General features: G+C 35.7%; 1 protein-coding gene across 5 annotated transcripts in view; it reads left to right on the top strand.

The window, feature by feature from the left end:
• The window catches only part of anks1b (ankyrin repeat and sterile alpha motif domain containing 1B), a 156,804-nt gene that overhangs the window by 67,056 nt on the left and 70,651 nt on the right, over positions 1-19,097 (top strand). For all 5 annotated transcript variants that reach the window (XM_016455556.1, XM_016455555.1, XM_016455554.1 and 2 more), the window contains exons 10-11: positions 138-288; positions 8,685-8,821. In XM_016455556.1, coding sequence (XP_016311042.1) covers positions 138-288; positions 8,685-8,821 — 288 coding nt within the window. The remainder of the gene's footprint in view (positions 1-137; positions 289-8,684; positions 8,822-19,097) is intronic.

Genomic DNA, 19,097 nt, shown 5'->3' with positions numbered 1-19,097 from the left:
TCTGTCTGTCTGTCTGTCTGTCTGTCTGGCTTTCTGTCTGTCTGTCTGTCTGTCTGTCTGGCTTTCTGTCTGTCTGTCTGTCATCTTTTGTCTATCTGTATGTCTAAAGACACTTGTGTTATGTTGTTTGTGTGCAGGACAAGCGATGTGCTGAAATTGCCCATTCTCCATCACTGGATGTGTTTTTACCAGAAGATGAGGACAACCCTTACGAGTCAGTGGCTACAGCTGTCACACGCAAACCCTGCTCTCTGGACATCCACCTCCACAACGCCTGTCCTCGCAGCGGTTAGTAGCTTCAAATCAATGAAAACTAATCAAATCAATAAAAACGAAATAAAAATATATGAAAACTAAATAAAACTAAAATGAAAAAAAAAAAATGTAGCTGATGTAAAAAATCTCAACACTAAAGCAGCATTCATACTTGTAAGAAAAATGCTTCATGCACCTCTGTAAATTCGGCACCATTCAATAAATATAAAACGTCATTAGCAATACATTTTTCATCAATAATATGATACATTTCCATGCCAAACAAAATATTCAATAAGGAAAAAAGGGCAGAACTTTATTGAATCCTTTGGGAATTGATTGGATTGTGAAACATTCATTAATATGTATCTGTTATTTAATACTACTATTACTACTGCTAATTATAATAATAATAATTTATATTATACTTATAATAACAATAATGTATAAATATTTATGAATCATTATTGAACTTCTCTTAATCCACTAATTTTATAGTGGATACAATCATAATAATAATAATTATTATTATTATTGTCTAAATATCTATAAATGCTTCACAAACCAGTTCTTTTTGTATTATGTTACGTTATTTTATGTTATATTATGTTATATTATACTATATCTGTTATATTATATTATACTATATACAGTTTCTAGTAATCCTGAATACCTTCATTAGTTGGTTCAGGTGGATTTAATTAGGGTTGGACAGTGGACAGTGGCCCTCCAGGAACTGAGTTTGACACCCCTGTATTATATTATAACTATATAGCATCCTATTGCATATTATTTTATAGCATATTATAAATACTTCACAAAACAGCTGTCCATGCTGTATATTTTGACAAACACAGAACATTGGGCCCCATAGCACCCTCCTCTTGTCGTAGTGTTTAAGTAGATGAGTGTAGTGCTGGGATGCTACAGCCTCTGCCGCAGTTCTTTCCTCTGGCATCATTCCTGTGGTAAGGGTTAGGGTTGTCGTGGAAACAGCTTTAGCCTTACCCAGAGAGGTTGGTGAGCCTCCTGCAAGTTGTCATGGAGACGCAGTGAGTCGTGTTGCCTGTAGGCCAGTGATTCACACCTGATGCAGCCGCAGTCACTGTTTATCTCTCAGACCACTCTATTAATGTAGCGGCACTGTCCGGCAAGATTTCACTTCATCTGTGTGTGTGTTTGTGTATGAGCAAGAGTGTGTGTTTTACTGAAACTATTTCCTGTGTTACTGTACTTTACCCCTCTGTTTGTGCTCGTGCGGATGTTTGCGTGAACATTTGTGGATTTTGACCAGCTATATTTTTGGCCTCTCAGTATCTCCACATGCATGAAATCACAGCTTGCAGGACTCTTTTCTCTCCCTGATTATAGTCAACACTGCAGTTTCGTGCTGCAGTAAAGCACAGGACCAATCAAAACACTCACACCGGTATATCTGAGGATAAATAGAGAAGCTTGCACATCACCGTTATAACGGGATAATCACTGTGATGGGTTAAATGAATTCAAGGTATTCAAGGACAAATTTTTAGAGTACATTTTGAATTCATGTTAACTTTAAATCAAGTTTTTGACCCTGCCATTTCTGTCACAGTGCAATGTTGAAGTAATAAGAGAAACAAAAATATGTGCTCATAGTTCACCTCTCTAGGTCATATCCTGTACGAGTCTGTGCAAGAATGTTAACCATGACCGGTAAATAATGACTTGCAACCAACAAAGCGGTTGTGAAATGTTTGGTAAGAGCTGCTCACAAGCTGAAGTTTAAAGCAATATGGGTTTAAAATGAAAAGATCATCGAGCATGATCATGAAAGATAACTTTTAAGCTCAACAGGCAACAAGGAAGGACACTAGTTAGCTGAGTATTCCGTTAACTGGCTGTTGTCCTTTAGGTGTCATCTAAGTAACCATTTCCAGCCAGTTTTTTGCAGTAGTATTGTGTTATGTTTCACGATCAGACTGACTCTGTGGGATTTGCTGAGGATTTATTAAGTGACGGCTTGTCAAAAATAGGATTTAGGTGGAAAGAATCAAGCATAAGTCCTGTTACAGCTGCTTTGGTGTGTCTTTTCCTGTTTATATCTTCTATGTCCCTATCTTCGGTCAGTCCCCTCCTTTTCTTCCTTTTCCTTTTTTTTAAATTATTATAATTTTTTTTTTACTTAAATGAACAAGTCATGGTCAATTCATAATATTTAATTCACCATAATTAAATTATTAATTCACCATAATTTTTATTTGAATTTAATTTAATTTATTTAATTTTAATCAGAAATGTGGTGGGGTGAATGAAGGGCATAAATAAATATAAATAAATTCCACAAATTCAACTTTACTTGCTTTAAGTAAAGTTACTTTATTTAACATAAATACATCATTTATTTTATTTACTTTTATATTCACTGGAAGTACCAAGCGTTCCAGGCAGGGTTTCGTTCAGTAAATCCATCAGTCAATCTAAAATGTACAATATAGTACAAGCATCTCTGGCAGTTGCATCATTAAATCTTAAATGAACAAGTCATGTTCAATTACGGTCACGTGATGAGCCTTTTTTCCCCCATGTGGCCTCAGATTACAGTAGTTCAGCTGTCTCCAGTTCAATCTTATCCAACATTAACATACCTCAGCAAATCATATTATGTGTTTTTCTTTTAAGTGTTTGTCCAAATATGTAAAAAATTGTTGGTGGTAATGGTGGTTTGAAAGAAGACAAAGTCGGCATAAATACAATATTAAAAAATAATTTTTGTTTCAGTACTTTGATGTGGCTGTGTGAGTGAAAAAAAAAATGTATTTAACATAAATACATCATTTATTTTATTTACTTTTATATTCACTGGAAGTACCAAGCGTTCCAGGCAGGGTTTCGTTCAGTAAATCCATCAGTCAATCTAAAATGTACAATATAGTACAAGCATCTCTGGCAGTTGCATCATTAAATTTGGTAGTTGTGTCACCAAAACTGCACATAATAATATGTTTGGATGTCCATATTTCTGTGCAGTTGGAGTAATGGCCTGCTAATCTTTTAGCATTTGTGTCGGAAGAGTCTCGGTGTTCCCATGGCTCCTACATGCCTCATTTCTCCCTCAGTGTCGCAGATAAGAGAGGTTAATGTCTAATGGCTGAAAGAGTAAAACACAAGTCGAGTTCATCCCCGGCTTCCTGCCCATTACCAACAGGGTCAAGCCCCACTGAGCTTCCTACCGCAGTCACAGAGCCGCCCGCTGTTATCACAAAAACAGCTGTGAGCAGTTTTGACAGTCACACTCTTTCCCACCAGCTCTGTTAGGATCTCCCTTTCTCACATGCACTCGTACGATCCCCCCAGCGAGGACGAGGGTTTTGATACGCCGCAAACATTGTTTTAAATGGGACTCTGACAGGCGTCAATAAAGAAAGTACAAATATAAAGGCGTGTGCAAGCGACAATCGAGTCTGCCATTTTGTTTCAATTATTAACGCCGCTTAGTTTAGTAGTTCATGAATATTCTGCCATCATTTGCATGCTAGAGGAGCGGAGCTTGTCAGTATTCATGACACTGGTGTGTGAGGGGAAGAAACGAGCCGTGTATAGAAGAAGTGTGTGTCCATGTGGACCCAACTGAATTAATTGTATTTCTGTAATTCATTAGTCTGCTCGGCGTTCACCATGAATACAGAATATCATTTATCATACAATTTCAGTGTCAAGAGTATAAGGCTGACATATGTTGGTTAAAGCACTTGCATATGAGTGAGGTGAAGTCTGATATAAATAAATAATAAATATAAAATAAATATACAAAATAAAAGCTAATTAAAAATATGAATAAATGCTATAATAATATATAAATAATACAAAAATATTTCTGCTCCAAAAGGTAAAAAAATCAGCTAAATAAATCATGAAAGTGGTCCATATGACTTGTGCACTATAAAGTCTTCAAGTGGATAGAAATACAAGTCATTATGGGCGATGTTCATAGGGGAAGATGTTCAGTGAATAATGACTTACGTTTCAGTCTGTAATCACATAAAACAATAGTATGGCTTAGCAATCTATAATCTGAACTACTTTATGATATATTTATGGTCCTTTTTGATCATTTTTGAAGCTTGAAAGCTCCCGCTCACTTTCATAATTGCATGGAAAAAGAATATTTGAAATATTCCTTTTGTGTTCAATAGAAGAAAATTATACAAGGTCGCAATGACCCTGATGATAAAGGTGATTAAATGAATATATAAAGCTAAATAAATCATGAAAGTGGTCCATATGACTTGTGCACTATAAAGTCTTCAAGTGGATAGAAATACAAGTCATTATGGGCGATGTTCATAGGGGAAGATGTTCAGTGAATAATGACTTACGTTTCAGTCTGTAATCACATAAAACAATAGTATGGCTTAGCAATCTATAATCTGAACTACTTTATGATATATTTATGGTCCTTTTTGATCATTTTTGAAGCTTGAAAGCTCCCGCTCACTTTCATAATTGCATGGAAAAAGAATATTTGAAATATTCCTTTTGTGTTCAATAGAAGAAAATTATACAAGGTCGCAATGACCCTGATGATAAAGGTGATTAAATGAATATTTAATATCCCCCCCCTATTGTCTATTAACTATTTTGTCCCTGATGTATAACTAAGTAAATATATGTGCATGCTTGGATGTGATGTGTTTTATTGCCTAATTACCTACTTGTTAACTTTTTCTGGTGGGATACAGGGGAAAATGATGCTTTTTCGCTTTAAGTCTCTAGTGTTTTGGCTATGACAAATCTTGTTGCTCATCTCCTGCCTTTTAGTTGGCAGTCAACTGATCTGAAAAACAGAAGGAAAGGAAGATGAGGAGGGTGTTGAATAAATAAATGCAGCTTGGATTTGTCTCCGATTTTGTCTGCATGGATGCCGTAGGGCTTATTAACTCACTTGGTAGTCACTCGTTTAGAGCTAACATAATCATGCCATACTGTTTTCTGCATTTTTTCATGCAGGACTGGATAAAGAGAGATTGCACCTAAAGGGATGCTGTTACTGTTTCTGAGCAGCATGGCTCTCACACAGTATAAGCTGTGTGTGATTGATGGGAAGGGTTTTTCTCAGTAATTTGGTGGAGGATTCAGATGTAACCCACCCTTCACCTCGTTCTGCTCTCTTTCTTTCTCTTTCTTTCTCTTTTCCTCTGTTTCATCCCTCATTCACAGAGAGTGATCCCACTCAAGGGAAACCTGCTCAGACGATAATGCGATCCCACTCCTACTCTGCAGTGTGTGTGTGTGTGAATGTCTATACAGTACACATGCTATTTTCAGATTACGTGTCTTGAAACCAAAACACACATATACAAACACACACAGCGTGTTGTACTGATCTAAAGGATCAGATCTTACAGTATTACTTATATTGTTAATACACAATTGTTTTTACGTTTATTGTTAGGCTTTTTTTCTCACAGGATTGAGAACAATACAACAGAGGTTTGTACAATGACTTTGTACAAGTGAAGCTTCCCTTAAAAAGTACAATTGTGGTACCATGGTACAGTAATGATGTCAGATGTTAAAACCATTGAGTTTTGATTTATACGCTACTGAATGATTGCCATATTCATCATGGAATTTGTAAAGTAATTCAAGAATATTATTTAACTACACTGGTACATCTCCAAAAATGATAACAGTATGGTGCTTTTTGGTTTTGTCATCTGTCACCAGTAAAACAAGATCTTGAATCTATTACACAATAAACCAAATATTGTAATCATTATTTATTGAGTTTGTTGGTGTTTGTTTGTGTTGGTTGGAGTTTGTTGGTGTTTAATGTAGCTTGTTAGAGTTTGTTGGAGTTTGTGTCATTGGAGTTTGTATTTTTTGGTGTTAGTTGGAGTTTATTGGTATCTGATGGAGTTTGTTGCTGTTGGTTGGAGTTTATTGGTATCTGATGGAGTTTGTTGTTATTTGTTGATGTTGGGTGGAATTTATTGGTATCTGATGGAGTTTGTTGCTGTTGGTTGGAATGTATTGCAATCTGATGGAGTTTGTTGGTGTTGGTTGGAGTTTGTTGGAATTTATTGCTATCTGATGGAGTTTGTTGACATTTTTTGGTCTTGGTTGGAGTTTATTGCTATCTGATGGAGTTTGTTGGAGTTTATTAGCATCTGATGGAGTTTGTTGGTATTTGTTGATGTTGGGTGGAATTTATTGGTATCTGATGGAGTTTGTTGGTGTTGGTTGGAGTTTATTGGTATCTGATGGAGTTTGATGGTATTTGTTGATGTTTCTTTCTTTCTTTCTTTCTTTATAAAGCACTTTCACACAACTACCAGTTGATCCAAAGTGCTGTACAATACAGCTAAAATAAAACATAAGAAACCACAAAACATCAAAACACAATATAACAAAACAATTGACATGGCTAGATAAAAGCTATTGACAAAATATGTTTTTTAAGAAGGTATTTAAATACAGGCAAAGAGGGCGCAGCTCTAATAGAAGCTGGTAATTTGTTCCATAGACTAGGACCAGCAACAGCGAAGGCTCGATCACCTCTGCAATGGAACCTCGATCTAGGAACAGAGAGGAGACCAAGATTACTGGATTTTAGGGACCTATTTGGTTTATAAGTAGAGATTGCCTTGGAGAGATATGGGGCTTGATTATGCAGAGATTTAAAAACAAAAGTTAAAATGTTAAAAGTAATTCTAAATTTGACTGGTAACCAGTTTAGTGAAATAAGAATCTGCGAGAAATGAGCGAACCTCCGTCTGCCTGTCAGCAACCTTGCTGCAGCATTTTGGACCATCTCAACCTTGCAGCAGCATTTTGGACCATCTGTAAACGCATTATAGAGGACTGACTTATACCATAGTATAGTGAATTACAGTAATCTAAACGACATAGAACAAACAAGTGAATAATCTGTTCAAACTGTTTAACAATTCTCAAAACCCAGGTTGCAATCAAAAAGAACACCAAGATTTTTAGCACAGGGTGTAAAGTAGGAAGAGAGATGACCAAAGTGAAGGGCACAGTCTTCGTATGACTTCAAACCAAACAAAATTATCTCTGTTTTGTTCTCGTTTAACACTAGAAGATTCTGTTTTAACCATATTTGTAATTAATTTAGACAATCCAACAGAGGTCCTAAGAATTCTTTACTTTTATGCTGCAAGGGAAAATACAGTATCATCTACGTATAGGTGGAAGGACACTCCATATTTCTCAAAGATAGCACCCACTGGTAGCATAAATATAGAACATAAAACTGGGGCAAGAATTGAGCCCTGTGGCGCCCCACAAGCAAGTGGGCGTGAGGACGAACTATGTTGGCCAATGGAAACACTAAAATTTCTGTTTGTTAAAAAGGATTGAAACCATTTCAACACCTTGCCCTGTAACAAGGAACAGAGTTCCACATGGGCAGGTTAGATCTTAACTGAACGATTTTCTCATTAAAAAATGTACAGAATTGTTCACACAGTGATATGGAAGCATCAGGAAAAATGTTGACAGGGGGACTGAGCACAGAATCAATAACAGAGAAGAGGGTCTTAGGTCTGTGTAAGTTGTCAGCAATAAACTCAGATAGATATTTGGACTTGGCGGCCTTGACAGCTCTCTGATACACATATAAGGAATCTCTCCTTATATGTATATGTATCTCTCCTTATATATATAATGGGTGGAATTTATTGGTATCTGATGGAGTTTGTTGCTGTTGGTTGGAGTTTATTGGTATCTGATGGAGTTTGTTGGTTGGAGTTTGTTGGTGTTTGCTGGAATTTGATGGTATTTGTTGGTGTTGGTTGGAGTTTATTGGTATCTGATGGAGTTTGTTGGTATTTGTTGGTGTTTGTTGGAGTTTATTAGTGTCTGATTTTGTTGAAGAGCAACAATTTTTTTGTTTGTTTTTACAAACTAAGGGATGAGTTGAAATTATTTTCTGTGGTAAGTGACACTGACAAAAGCTGACATATTGACAAAAACTTGTAAATATAACTCAGAATATTGCAGCAAAATATACTAAAAACAAAAACACAATTTACAAAAAGCAATGAGGTGATTCAATTCTGTGTGTATCACACACTGGCTTTCAGAGTGTTAATGGTGGTAATGGTGCAAAGGCTCTGAATTAGATGCTCAGTGTTCAACCATTTAATTAGCATTGAAGACACACAGGGCTCCTTCAGAGTCTTTTCCAACTATTGCTAGATGTGCTTTCATTGAATGTCTGCATCGTTTAGTTTCTTTCCATAAGCCCTTTTGCTTCCCATAAGTAGTACTTCTTGCTAATGACTTTAGAATCAATGGCGGGAAGACATTTATTTGCCCAATTCTGTCCTAGAACTCACTTCAGGCTTATTGTTTTTAATGTATGAAGCATGTGGTTTTAATTTCAGTCTATCTCAATCTCTCTGTACTTTGTCTCTCTGAAGGCCACTTCTCACATGTGTCGGTCAGTGATGCAGAGCGAGGTAACCATGGTGATGACTTTACATGTCTGACTCCTGACTGTTCCCCTCCTTCACCTGATACAGCCCTGAGGAACATCGAGAGAGTCATCCGCCCCCAGGTACACACACACATACAGGAACACACATGCACACAGAGTCTATTAAGTTGTTCTGCTCTCAAGGTTAATGGTGCTCTTTTAGATAAAACATAATCTGGCTGTAACTATCGCAGCATCTGTGTGTGGGAGTCGCACACACACAAGAGCAGTACTGTCTTAAATCTATGCTAAGATACTAAGCATTCTTCATCTTAATTATCCGGCTATTATAAATATGCACATGCCCGACGGGCGGATTTTCTTCATGCTTTGATATGCAATTGTCCCAGGCCGCCCTAATTTTCACTCTTTCTTCAAACCTGAGTTTTTTTTTTATTGTCATCAGTTACAGTATAGTAAGATTAAGCTGTAGTGTTCCAAAAAGTGTCTGGACAATTAAAAAGGCATGCTTAAAAGCTTAAAAGTAATTGCATTATTAAACCAAGTGGTATTTATCAAAAAATAATAATTTCAGAAGCATACTGTCACGATCTGCTATGGTGCGGGAACACGGAGCAAGGAACGAGGAGACCAAGAGTACAGAAACCAAGGAATTTATTCATCTTCACGGGGAATCACACGTAGCACTGTAGACACAAACAATACCGGACGCTGGAGCACACACAGGGAACACTATTTATACACACAGGAGGAGGGGATGACGAGACACACCTGGGATCAATGAAACATCATGGGAAACACCTGGGACAAATTAAACATGGGAAAGGAAGGCACATGAGGAAAACAACCACAAAACACGGAACAGAGTCTGACACATACTAAGCAAAATTTTTTATTACATTTTTTTTATTTAGGTAATAAGTTAATATTAATTATAAATTATAATCATTAATTATTATAATTATATTATAATTTATAATATTATTATTATATTATTATTATTATTATTAATGTAAATTAATTATACATTACAAAACATACACTGTAAAGTTGTAAATCAAACAGATTATCGGAGTATATTTTACAAGAAAAAAATATTTCAGTATTATATAATTATATTAATATTAACTGTAATTTATAATTTTAAATTACAAAATGTAAAAATATATTTTTTCTACTCCAAAATGTCACGTTTAATTCAATATGTTACTTGCAGTTTCTTTGTAATTATTTGTGAAATTTGCTAGCAGTTTCTAATTGAAAATTCGAAGTTCTACACACATTTATTCAGTGTATAGAAGGTAATTCACTAACATTGATATGCCACAATTCATGCACGTAAAAGAAATGATACGGATATATCATGTAATGAATGATGTAACAGCACAAATATCTACTGAAAAACTGCTGAATACAGTTTGCACAGCACAATTGTCTATATCCATTTCATCGGCATTTGATTAATTACTGCTGACAGGATTGCTATAAAATGTTCATAAACATCTTTTTTTAAGAACTCAATTCTGTTTACCGCCTGCTTTCTATGTGTGGTAATACTGGCACATTTAATTGTGAGAATAGTGCTGACCTTTGCAAATTAGGCTCAATATAGTGCTATATCATTGCAGATAGAGCCTGATTACACTGAATTGCAGGTGGTTATTGAATAGGTGATAACAACTAGGACCAGATAAAATGGCTCAGAATAGTCAAATGAGTTCTGTGAAAAGCTCCAGCATCATTTGTTTACATATGCCACTTGGTTAGATATTTTGTATCTAATGCACATGAAATTCATATGTTTGTAACTGTGGCTTAGGTTATCGGTTTGAGGCCACTTTATATGATGTTGTTTCTTTTCTGCAAAGTCTCTTTCTCTCTGTTGGTTTCCTGCTCTCTGTTTGTGACTTATTATTCTGTAAGAGTGTGAATGGGCCCTTTTTCGTCCCCGTCAGAGTGCTCAGTGCATCCTATCAGAGTCATGTTTGTCCTCTTTTCAGTCGACCACAATCCCTCGTTTATCTGCGTTGGCCCTCTTTCGGGTTGCTGAGCGCCCACAGGATTAGAACGAGACACAACTGTGCACATTCTCCCTCACTGTCTCCCAGTTGGGCACGACGTGTACAGTGCACTTTCCTAAAAATGTATTTCATTTTTTTAATTTCAAACTGTGCTTTATATCTACTAAGTGCAGTCTGTCTTTCATGCCTTTTAATTTTCATTTTAGATTAAGTCTCTTCTGCAAAAAACTTCAAAATAGTGCTAATCTACAACCAGCCAGTCATTATCGCAAAATAGAGCCTGCGGCCAAGCTATGTATGCAAATGTAAATGAAATCTGAATTCCGCTAAATGTGGGTTAGAAAACCTGTTGCGCTACATGGCATCAAAACGCTGCATGCATGACACAGCAGTCTGTATTAGTGGTAGCTAAATCATCACACAGCACTCACGATCACTGAAGTGGGCTTCCATCAGAGCTGACGAGGGCTTCGGCACACTGATGGGCCAATCGAGCTCCTCATTTGCTCGATGCACAAGCAAAGAGGAGTCTAGTCACGTCTGTTAATCATAAGCTCTACAGCCCATCCAGGTGTGCCTCTGGTTCCCCTGGGAGAAAGAGACTGATGATGGATCATTTGCCTCTAGCTGCACCATTGATGAAGTGTCCATTCATAAAGGGACGTAACCCAGGGGTTAATAACCTGGGCTGGTAACTGAATAGTTGTAGGTTCAAACCCTGAAAGGTCTGGTCTTTTAGCTGTCGTCATTCAGCAAGAAACCTAACCTCAGGTTACTTCAGGGAGATCTTCACTTTAATTTAAAATTCTGCTGCTTCTGTGGTGACTTTGTGTAATTAAACTGTCATTAAACTGGCCCCAATAATGTGGTAAATATTCTATTCTATTCTATATTACATTACATGTGTAAGTTCAGCTCTAAAACATTGTAAGCTGCCTCCCTAGACAGCATTTTGGGCAGCATAGAAATACAGTCATAAGACAAATAGATATTCTATTCTATTCTTTATTACATTACAAATGTTATTACATAAGTTATTTTCCACAACCTAGTGAGCGGCTTACCTAGGCAGCATTTTTAGGCAGCCATTTTTATTTACACACATCCATAAGACAAATAGACATTCTATTCTATATTACATTACATTTATTAAGTCTGTTCCAGACCTAGTGAGCATTCTAGATGCATTCTAGAATTTTTAGGCAGCATAGGCATGCAGTCGTAAGACATTCTATTCTATTCTATTCTATTCTACAGATTTAAACTCTATTCCAAAACCGAGGGAGCTGCCTACCTGATGACTGCATAATGATGATGCATTCTTTTGGTCAAAATCTAAGGGACAGTCAAACTACAAACTTGAACAATAAAGCATTCAAGATTGAACCCATTTAATCTAAAACTAAAACATTTAACTCAATATTTGTGTCTGCTTTGTAGTCTATGCATATCATTAGGGTTTGGGTTAGTTAGCTTAGCAACATGGTAATTGGAATGAATAATTTGATTCCAGTAAATCCAATTTAAATTACAATATATTAATAGAAGTATATTAATATCCGTATCTATCTATCTATCTATCTATCTATCATCTTTTATTAATATACAGATTCTACAGTAGTTGTGTAAGTAAATCCAATTTAAATTACAATATATTAATAGAAGTATATTAATATCCGTATCTATCTATCTATCTATCTATCTATCTATCTATCTATAATCTTTTATTAATATACAGATTCTACAGTAGTTGTGTACATTTATGAAAACAATTGTATTCAATTGTAGAAAACTGATGCACACTCAATTATGCAAGATCACGTCTCTGAGCTAAAAGAAGTTCAGGGTGCATTTTGCATTCACGTTCGTAAGTGTCTCCATAGCTTTTGTCTATTTTAATGACAGACATTACTGCAAAAAACGAATGCGGTAGAAGACATCAGTCTTTTAGAAGAGAGTATATCAGCCTCTGATGAGAGAGTGAGATACTCAAAGTTGTCAAAATGCCTCTTGATGTGAAATGCAGGGCTGAACTGACCTGCTAGTTCTTCCTCACAACTGTTGTGAAATTAAAATGGAAAATTTAAATTTGATGGCAGTGTTAGAAGAGCTGTGAAAGCAGCCAACTTGCTGCCATTGGAGCGGATGGTTGGAGAGGGTCATGACATCATGATGTGTCCTTTTCTGCTTTTCATCAGCCTTTCAAGTGTTCGTGGGTGTGTACTTGTGAGAAACAGAGAGTTTAAATTAAGAATTGTTTAATTGGCAGTGTGATCAAATGTGTGTGTGTTTGCACTGCGAGTGAACTAAAAGTGCAGCCCACACACACTCATCAGTGACCTTGTGTTGGGTGTCTTCTGTTGAAATCTTCCTGTAGGCTCTCAAACCCCTGTGGTCATAACATATTCTGCATTTTCTCTTTAATAGCAATTCAGGAATAAAATATCATTTCATGCGCCCAGCTGGATGTTGAGAACCCCTTTGGCGATTAAACTGTATCACCGCTGATGAAATGGTGACGAGCTAAATGATGCAGATTGCATATTTCATGCCCTCGGCCCCTTGAGTTTTGAGTTTGTCATGCTAATGATGCTAATATCATGTAGTTCTTCTTGTGTGATACAAACAAACACAGCGTGAAGCACAAGCTTCATAACTCTCCTTACCTTTTCTTGAATATTTAGTTCATGTCTTGCTCTCTTTTTATTTCCTTTCTTTCTTCCATGCAACACAAAAGAAAATGTTTACCAGAATGTTCATGCTGCTCTTTTCAGTACAATTAAAGTGAATGGTGACCAGGAACTGTCAAGGTTTTTTTTACCGTTCAAGCCTTTTTTTTGTGTAGAAATTAATATATATGTATATATGTTGTATATGAAAATGAGCAGTATGAACATCCTGTTATACAGGTTCGAGTACTGAGATAGATGATTTTGGTTGAACTATTCTGTTAATTTCCCATGATTTCATCTGGTGTTGCTTGTTTAAGGATCATTTAAGGATAAAAAGGTTTGTAACGCCCTGCAGTCGGTTTGATTTGTGCTTTGAGGCATCTCATTTTGTAATGAATTGCAGCCCCTCCCCCTTTGCTGAGTGTGTTCCTGTTCCTTTTTTTAGCAACAGGAACTGTATATTTGATAATGTTGTTGTTATTGCTATGCTCGTGTTCTTGCAGCTTTGCCTCCGTTGTCATGGAGACGACAGTTGTATTGAAGTGAGTGAAAGTGTCTGTGTGTGTTTATGTGTGAGATGGAGGGCGAGCAAGAGGAATGTTGATAGAAGTGTTGCTCTACACATCAAGGTTGTTCAACACCTCAATCTGTATCTTTACCTGGATGAATAAACTGCTTACGACACTCAGTAATATAACCAGCCTTGAAAACAGGCTACGTTTTCATGTGAATTATTGGTGCACTTTCAAATTCACATCCACACCCTAGTGTGATGACTTTCTCGGTATAAAAGTGAAAGCTTCTGATTGGATCAGCCAAATTATTACATTTTATAGATTAATTTTGTGATTCCAGAGCTTCCAAGATTCTGATTCTGTATGTTCTCGTAGTTTAATTAGGTTAGATTTTCATTACTATATTTGAATAATTTTAAGGCACTCTGACAAGTTTGCCCCCTTAATGAGAACCACTTCATTACTGTAATATGAAAAAGCATTATGAGAGTGTTGCGCATTATGGTAATAGGAATTTGATCCAAACACGTTCTTATGTGTCATGAGATTCACCCTGAGTTCCTTCTAGATCAACACTCAATGTGATTATATTTCCCAAACCAGATGAGCATATAAAATCAGCACTGAATGATTTCTCCATAATTATACATTCTCGCTCAGAGATTTGAGCTGAATGTGATCTGCATATGCATTGACAGTATTGCATTCCTGAATGTGCTGAATGCCCCACTGGGAGGTGAAACAGTCACGTTAGTGGCATTTATTGCCCCGCGATCCCAGAGCCCACTGAATAATTATCATAATTGCCATCCATAAATTAGCACACAATTTCTCTGTGCTCGCTCTCTGAATAATGGGCCAACGTAATCAAGGTATTATTAGTGAGCTAACACGCAGCCACATACGTGTACATGTATGTAAGTAAAGCAGTTGTGCATACTGTTTGTGACAGTGTGTGTGTATGTGTGTGACTGCTGTACAACATTATTAGAGGAGACAGTGGGTGTGTTTGACAAACAGGCTTGTTTTGTGTTTTAATTTAAATACAGTCAGCCATGACAGACTCATTAGGAGTTCATGGTGTGAGACTGCAAGTGTGTGTGTGTGAGTAACAGGTTCATTAGCAGCGGTTCCTGACACAAGGTGTGTTTGACAAGAAAATTAAAACTGCCTGAATTTGCAGATTTGGGCAAAACTGTGGCGGATGTGCATAGTCAAATCCAAACATTAGTTTAACTGTCTTTTTCACCTCTTTTCCAACAGAAAATGGCAATTAAGTGCTGCAGAGTTTTTGAAAAGTCATTCAGATGACATTGAAAAGCAGTATTGTAATAGTAAGTGAGGTTTCTGAACTGAACAAATAGAGTATACATGAAATCAAAAACAAGTCAAATATCTGCTTGGTATAATAATAATAGCATTAATATTTTCAGTAATCGCTGGGATCGGATATATAGACAATGCTGAATAGGACGTAGAATCACACACAATTTCTTAATATCAAATGATATGATTCTTGCCAGAGTCCAGTATCTCTTAAACATATTTTATTAAACTGTGCTGGTGTAAGCGCTGTAAAGAAATTATCTTACTCTTAAATCATTTTTTAACAGAGTCAACCTTGAATCTATTATAACTAAAGCAAACTGATAAAGGTTTACATTTTTTTTTTTTTCAACATGAAAATAGCTGGCATGGCGTTAAAACACCAGCCAATCAACAGTAAGCTATCACTACTACTACTACTACTAGTAATAATATTAGTATTAATAATATTAGCAATGATAATAGTAAATAATAATAATCAAGGTCACCTTGCACAAAATGAGCAAAAACAAACAGAGGAATCAAACCAAGAGAACAATATAAAATAAATACAGAACATAGTTAGAAATAGTTACACAAATTGGAAAGCAGAATATAAGAAGCGGCAGCAAATGCAAAACAAAATTGCAGAATCAAATATAAAACATAAGCAAAGAAGAAATTATGTATGTTAAGAAACTTGGACTGAATATTATATCCATTTTGTATATTAACACACAGGACATGTCCTCCCAAAAGATAATTTTTTCATATGTGAGAATAAAGGAAGAATAAAGATCAAGAGCTAGTCTGAGAATTGTGTTGTGAACAGGTGATAGAAACAGCCGTCAAGGATACAGTAAATTAACATACTTTCCAGAAGGCCAACAATTCACTAAAAATGTTTTTTTTATTGGTCTTCATAAGTACTTCATTACTTATGAAGTATTCTAATTTGTTGTGAATTGGTGGGTTTTTGTTAAATGTGAGCCAAAATCATCACAATTAAAAGAACCAAAGACTTAAACTACTTCAGTCTGTGTGCATTGAATTTATTTAACACACGAGTTTCACAATTTGAGTTGAATTACTGAAATGAACTTTTCCACGACATTCTAATTTATTGAGATGCACCTGTATAATGTGGCCGGAGGCAGTTAGAGGTTAAGTCATATTGTACATTATTAGACATAGACATAAGAATTAAACTTGATTTAAGTGTGGATGAAGCATGTATGGTAGAGCTTTTGGTTTAAACTGATTTTTTATGTATGAAAGTTTTTTTTGTATATAGTATAGACCACAGCTATAGCTGCTTTCACCCTCTTTTTGCTTCAATCTTGTTTGCTCTTTCTCCAAAACCATCTTTTTCAATTTTTCTCAGATTTTCTCCTTTCAGTATTTTTTTTTCATCTGTGTTTTCAAGTGGTGCCAGGTTTCTGCCAAGTGTGTGTGTGTGTGTGTGTGTGAAATTAAGTCACTTAAATCAGAGATTTTTCTCATGCAAATTCATTAATTTGGCATTTTGGACACCTGTGATGCAACAGGAAGTGAAGATGATGCTTATGTAAGGCTTCCTGTGGTTATACAACTGCTTGACTCTGCACATAGTCACCTCTTTTTGTTGTTTTCTCTTCCTGTCTCGCTCTGTCTCTCCCTCTCACTGAGCAATATGTATCGCACATCCATTCCACCTCCTACTTGCAGGCTTTTTCAAAACTTCCTTCTCTCCTGCAGACAAACTCTATTGTGTAGTGCATTTGATCTTTGTTGGGATGTCTGCTGAGATTGTTAGTGAAGGCAAGCATCTATTGGTCTATCTACATCTAGTATGTGCACAGCAAAATGCTAACAACCAAACAGAACACCTTAGCAACTGTGTAGCAACACCCTGACAACAAATCCACCTCATTTTTGCATTGTTGCTGTGAGTTTTGCATGGGCACCATGGACAAAAAAAGGTGTTACGATGATTTTCGTTGGCGTTACGATGAATGTAAACTTATTTTTGGCAAATAAAAAAATTAAATAAAGTTTTATTTATTGTTTTGATTTCAAAAATTGTGATTAATTATAATTATGACTCACAATTAGGGATGCACGATATTGGATTTTGCCGATATCCGATATGCAGATATTTTTCAACACTTTTTGGCCGATAGCTGATGCCGATACCGATATATTTCCTTTTGTTTGGAAACAACACCAAGTCTCTCCTGTGTGGAAATTATAAGCAAATTATTTTTCATTTTGGTTAGTTTTTAACAAGAACTTAATTGTTAGAATTAAATAAACAATAATAAAGTTATTTTATAATGACAGTACATTGAAGCTTTGAAAATAACTATAAATAAACTATATATCAATCGCTGCATTTAAAAAAAAAAAGATGCAGTAACCTTAACATTGTATTTTAAGATTTAACATTTGTAGATGATCTAAAGCAAAAGAGTTGTAAAAATTCTGAAAATATTTTAGAGCTCATAATTTGTTTAAAAAAATATAACATATTACACATTAATGAATAAATCAATATAGGCTATATCAAATTATTTAATTTACAAGTGTCATGTTTGTGATTTTTATTTATTCATGTAAGCAATAGCTTCTGACCTTTAAATCAAAACATACTCATGATTTTATGACATCAATTACTGCTTTATTTAATCAGAAACATTCTAAATGTTATTTGCGTATTTTACTTTCATTTTATTAAAAGTAGGCCAACAGCACCCCCTACGGAATTAAAACTCCTTACCGAACGGGCATTAGGACCCGGGGGAGGCTGTCACTGCTGCCACTGCATGTGCTATTACTGTTTACTCTATCATACACCGAAGGCGTCATTCTTTCTCAGTTTAAATGCAGCGATCCAAAGCAGTGAAATCTAATCATCATTCAGGCAAAACTGCTTCAAAAATTAGTCACACTGCTAACGTGATCTAATCGCTAGCACACCCTGACCACATATGAGTTAATGTATTCCTGCTATCGGCAAGACATATCGGCATAATGTTTCATATCTGGCCGATGCCGATATGTACATTTAAAGCCATTATCAGCCGATTCCGATATCGGTTTGATAATATCGTGCATCCCTACTCGCAATTGCAGTTTCTAATTTATATCTCATAAATGTGACTATAACTTTATACGGCAAAATGTTATCTCACAATTGCGACTATTTCTTATTAATGCAACTTCTTTACTTGTTACTTCAATTTTATATCTTACAATTGACTTTATTTTTTGTAATTCTGACTTTCTCACAACTGCAACTATTTCTCGAAATTGTGAATTTAACTTAATCTTTCCCACTTTTTTGACTATTTCTCATAATTGCGACTCTATACCTCAAAATGTGATGCTACATGTATATTTCTCAATTGTAACTATTACTAATACCTGCAATATCATATCTCATATCTCAGAATATGACTTTATATCTCATAGTGTGAATTTATATATTTTACACTTCATCACACCTACCTAAGGCAGAAATGGGTTTCCATTTTATTTTTCTTTAAAAACAAGTTTCATAAAATCTTGAACATGAACATTGCTCAGTGAAACATGACCGCCCTCAGTCTGCTGCCCTTCATTTTCTGCACATTTATGCATTGTCGTTCATTTTTACAGTCCAGAAATGTGATACCACTCTTTTTTTAGTGAATCCAGCATCCAGTAATTGGTTATGTTGCACATCATCGCTTTCCATGTGGGCTACGGTGCCTCACAAAAGGCCTTCAATTTCTTCATTTTATTGAAGTGTAAATTCTACATTATAATTTAGATAGAATACTTAAGGGTCTGTTGCAGGAGACTATATTATCTTGCTAAAAAAGGCTCATAAAAATCTCCTCTTTAAGTGACTGATGCTAAC

The sequence above is a fragment of the Sinocyclocheilus anshuiensis genome, unplaced genomic scaffold (genome assembly GCF_001515605.1).
Source record: "Sinocyclocheilus anshuiensis isolate Anshui unplaced genomic scaffold, SAMN03320099.WGS_v1.1 scaffold299, whole genome shotgun sequence".
Lineage (NCBI taxonomy): Eukaryota > Metazoa > Chordata > Actinopteri > Cypriniformes > Cyprinidae > Sinocyclocheilus > Sinocyclocheilus anshuiensis.
Note: the sequence above shows the minus strand (reverse complement) of the source record. Positions and strands in the feature narration are given on the sequence as shown.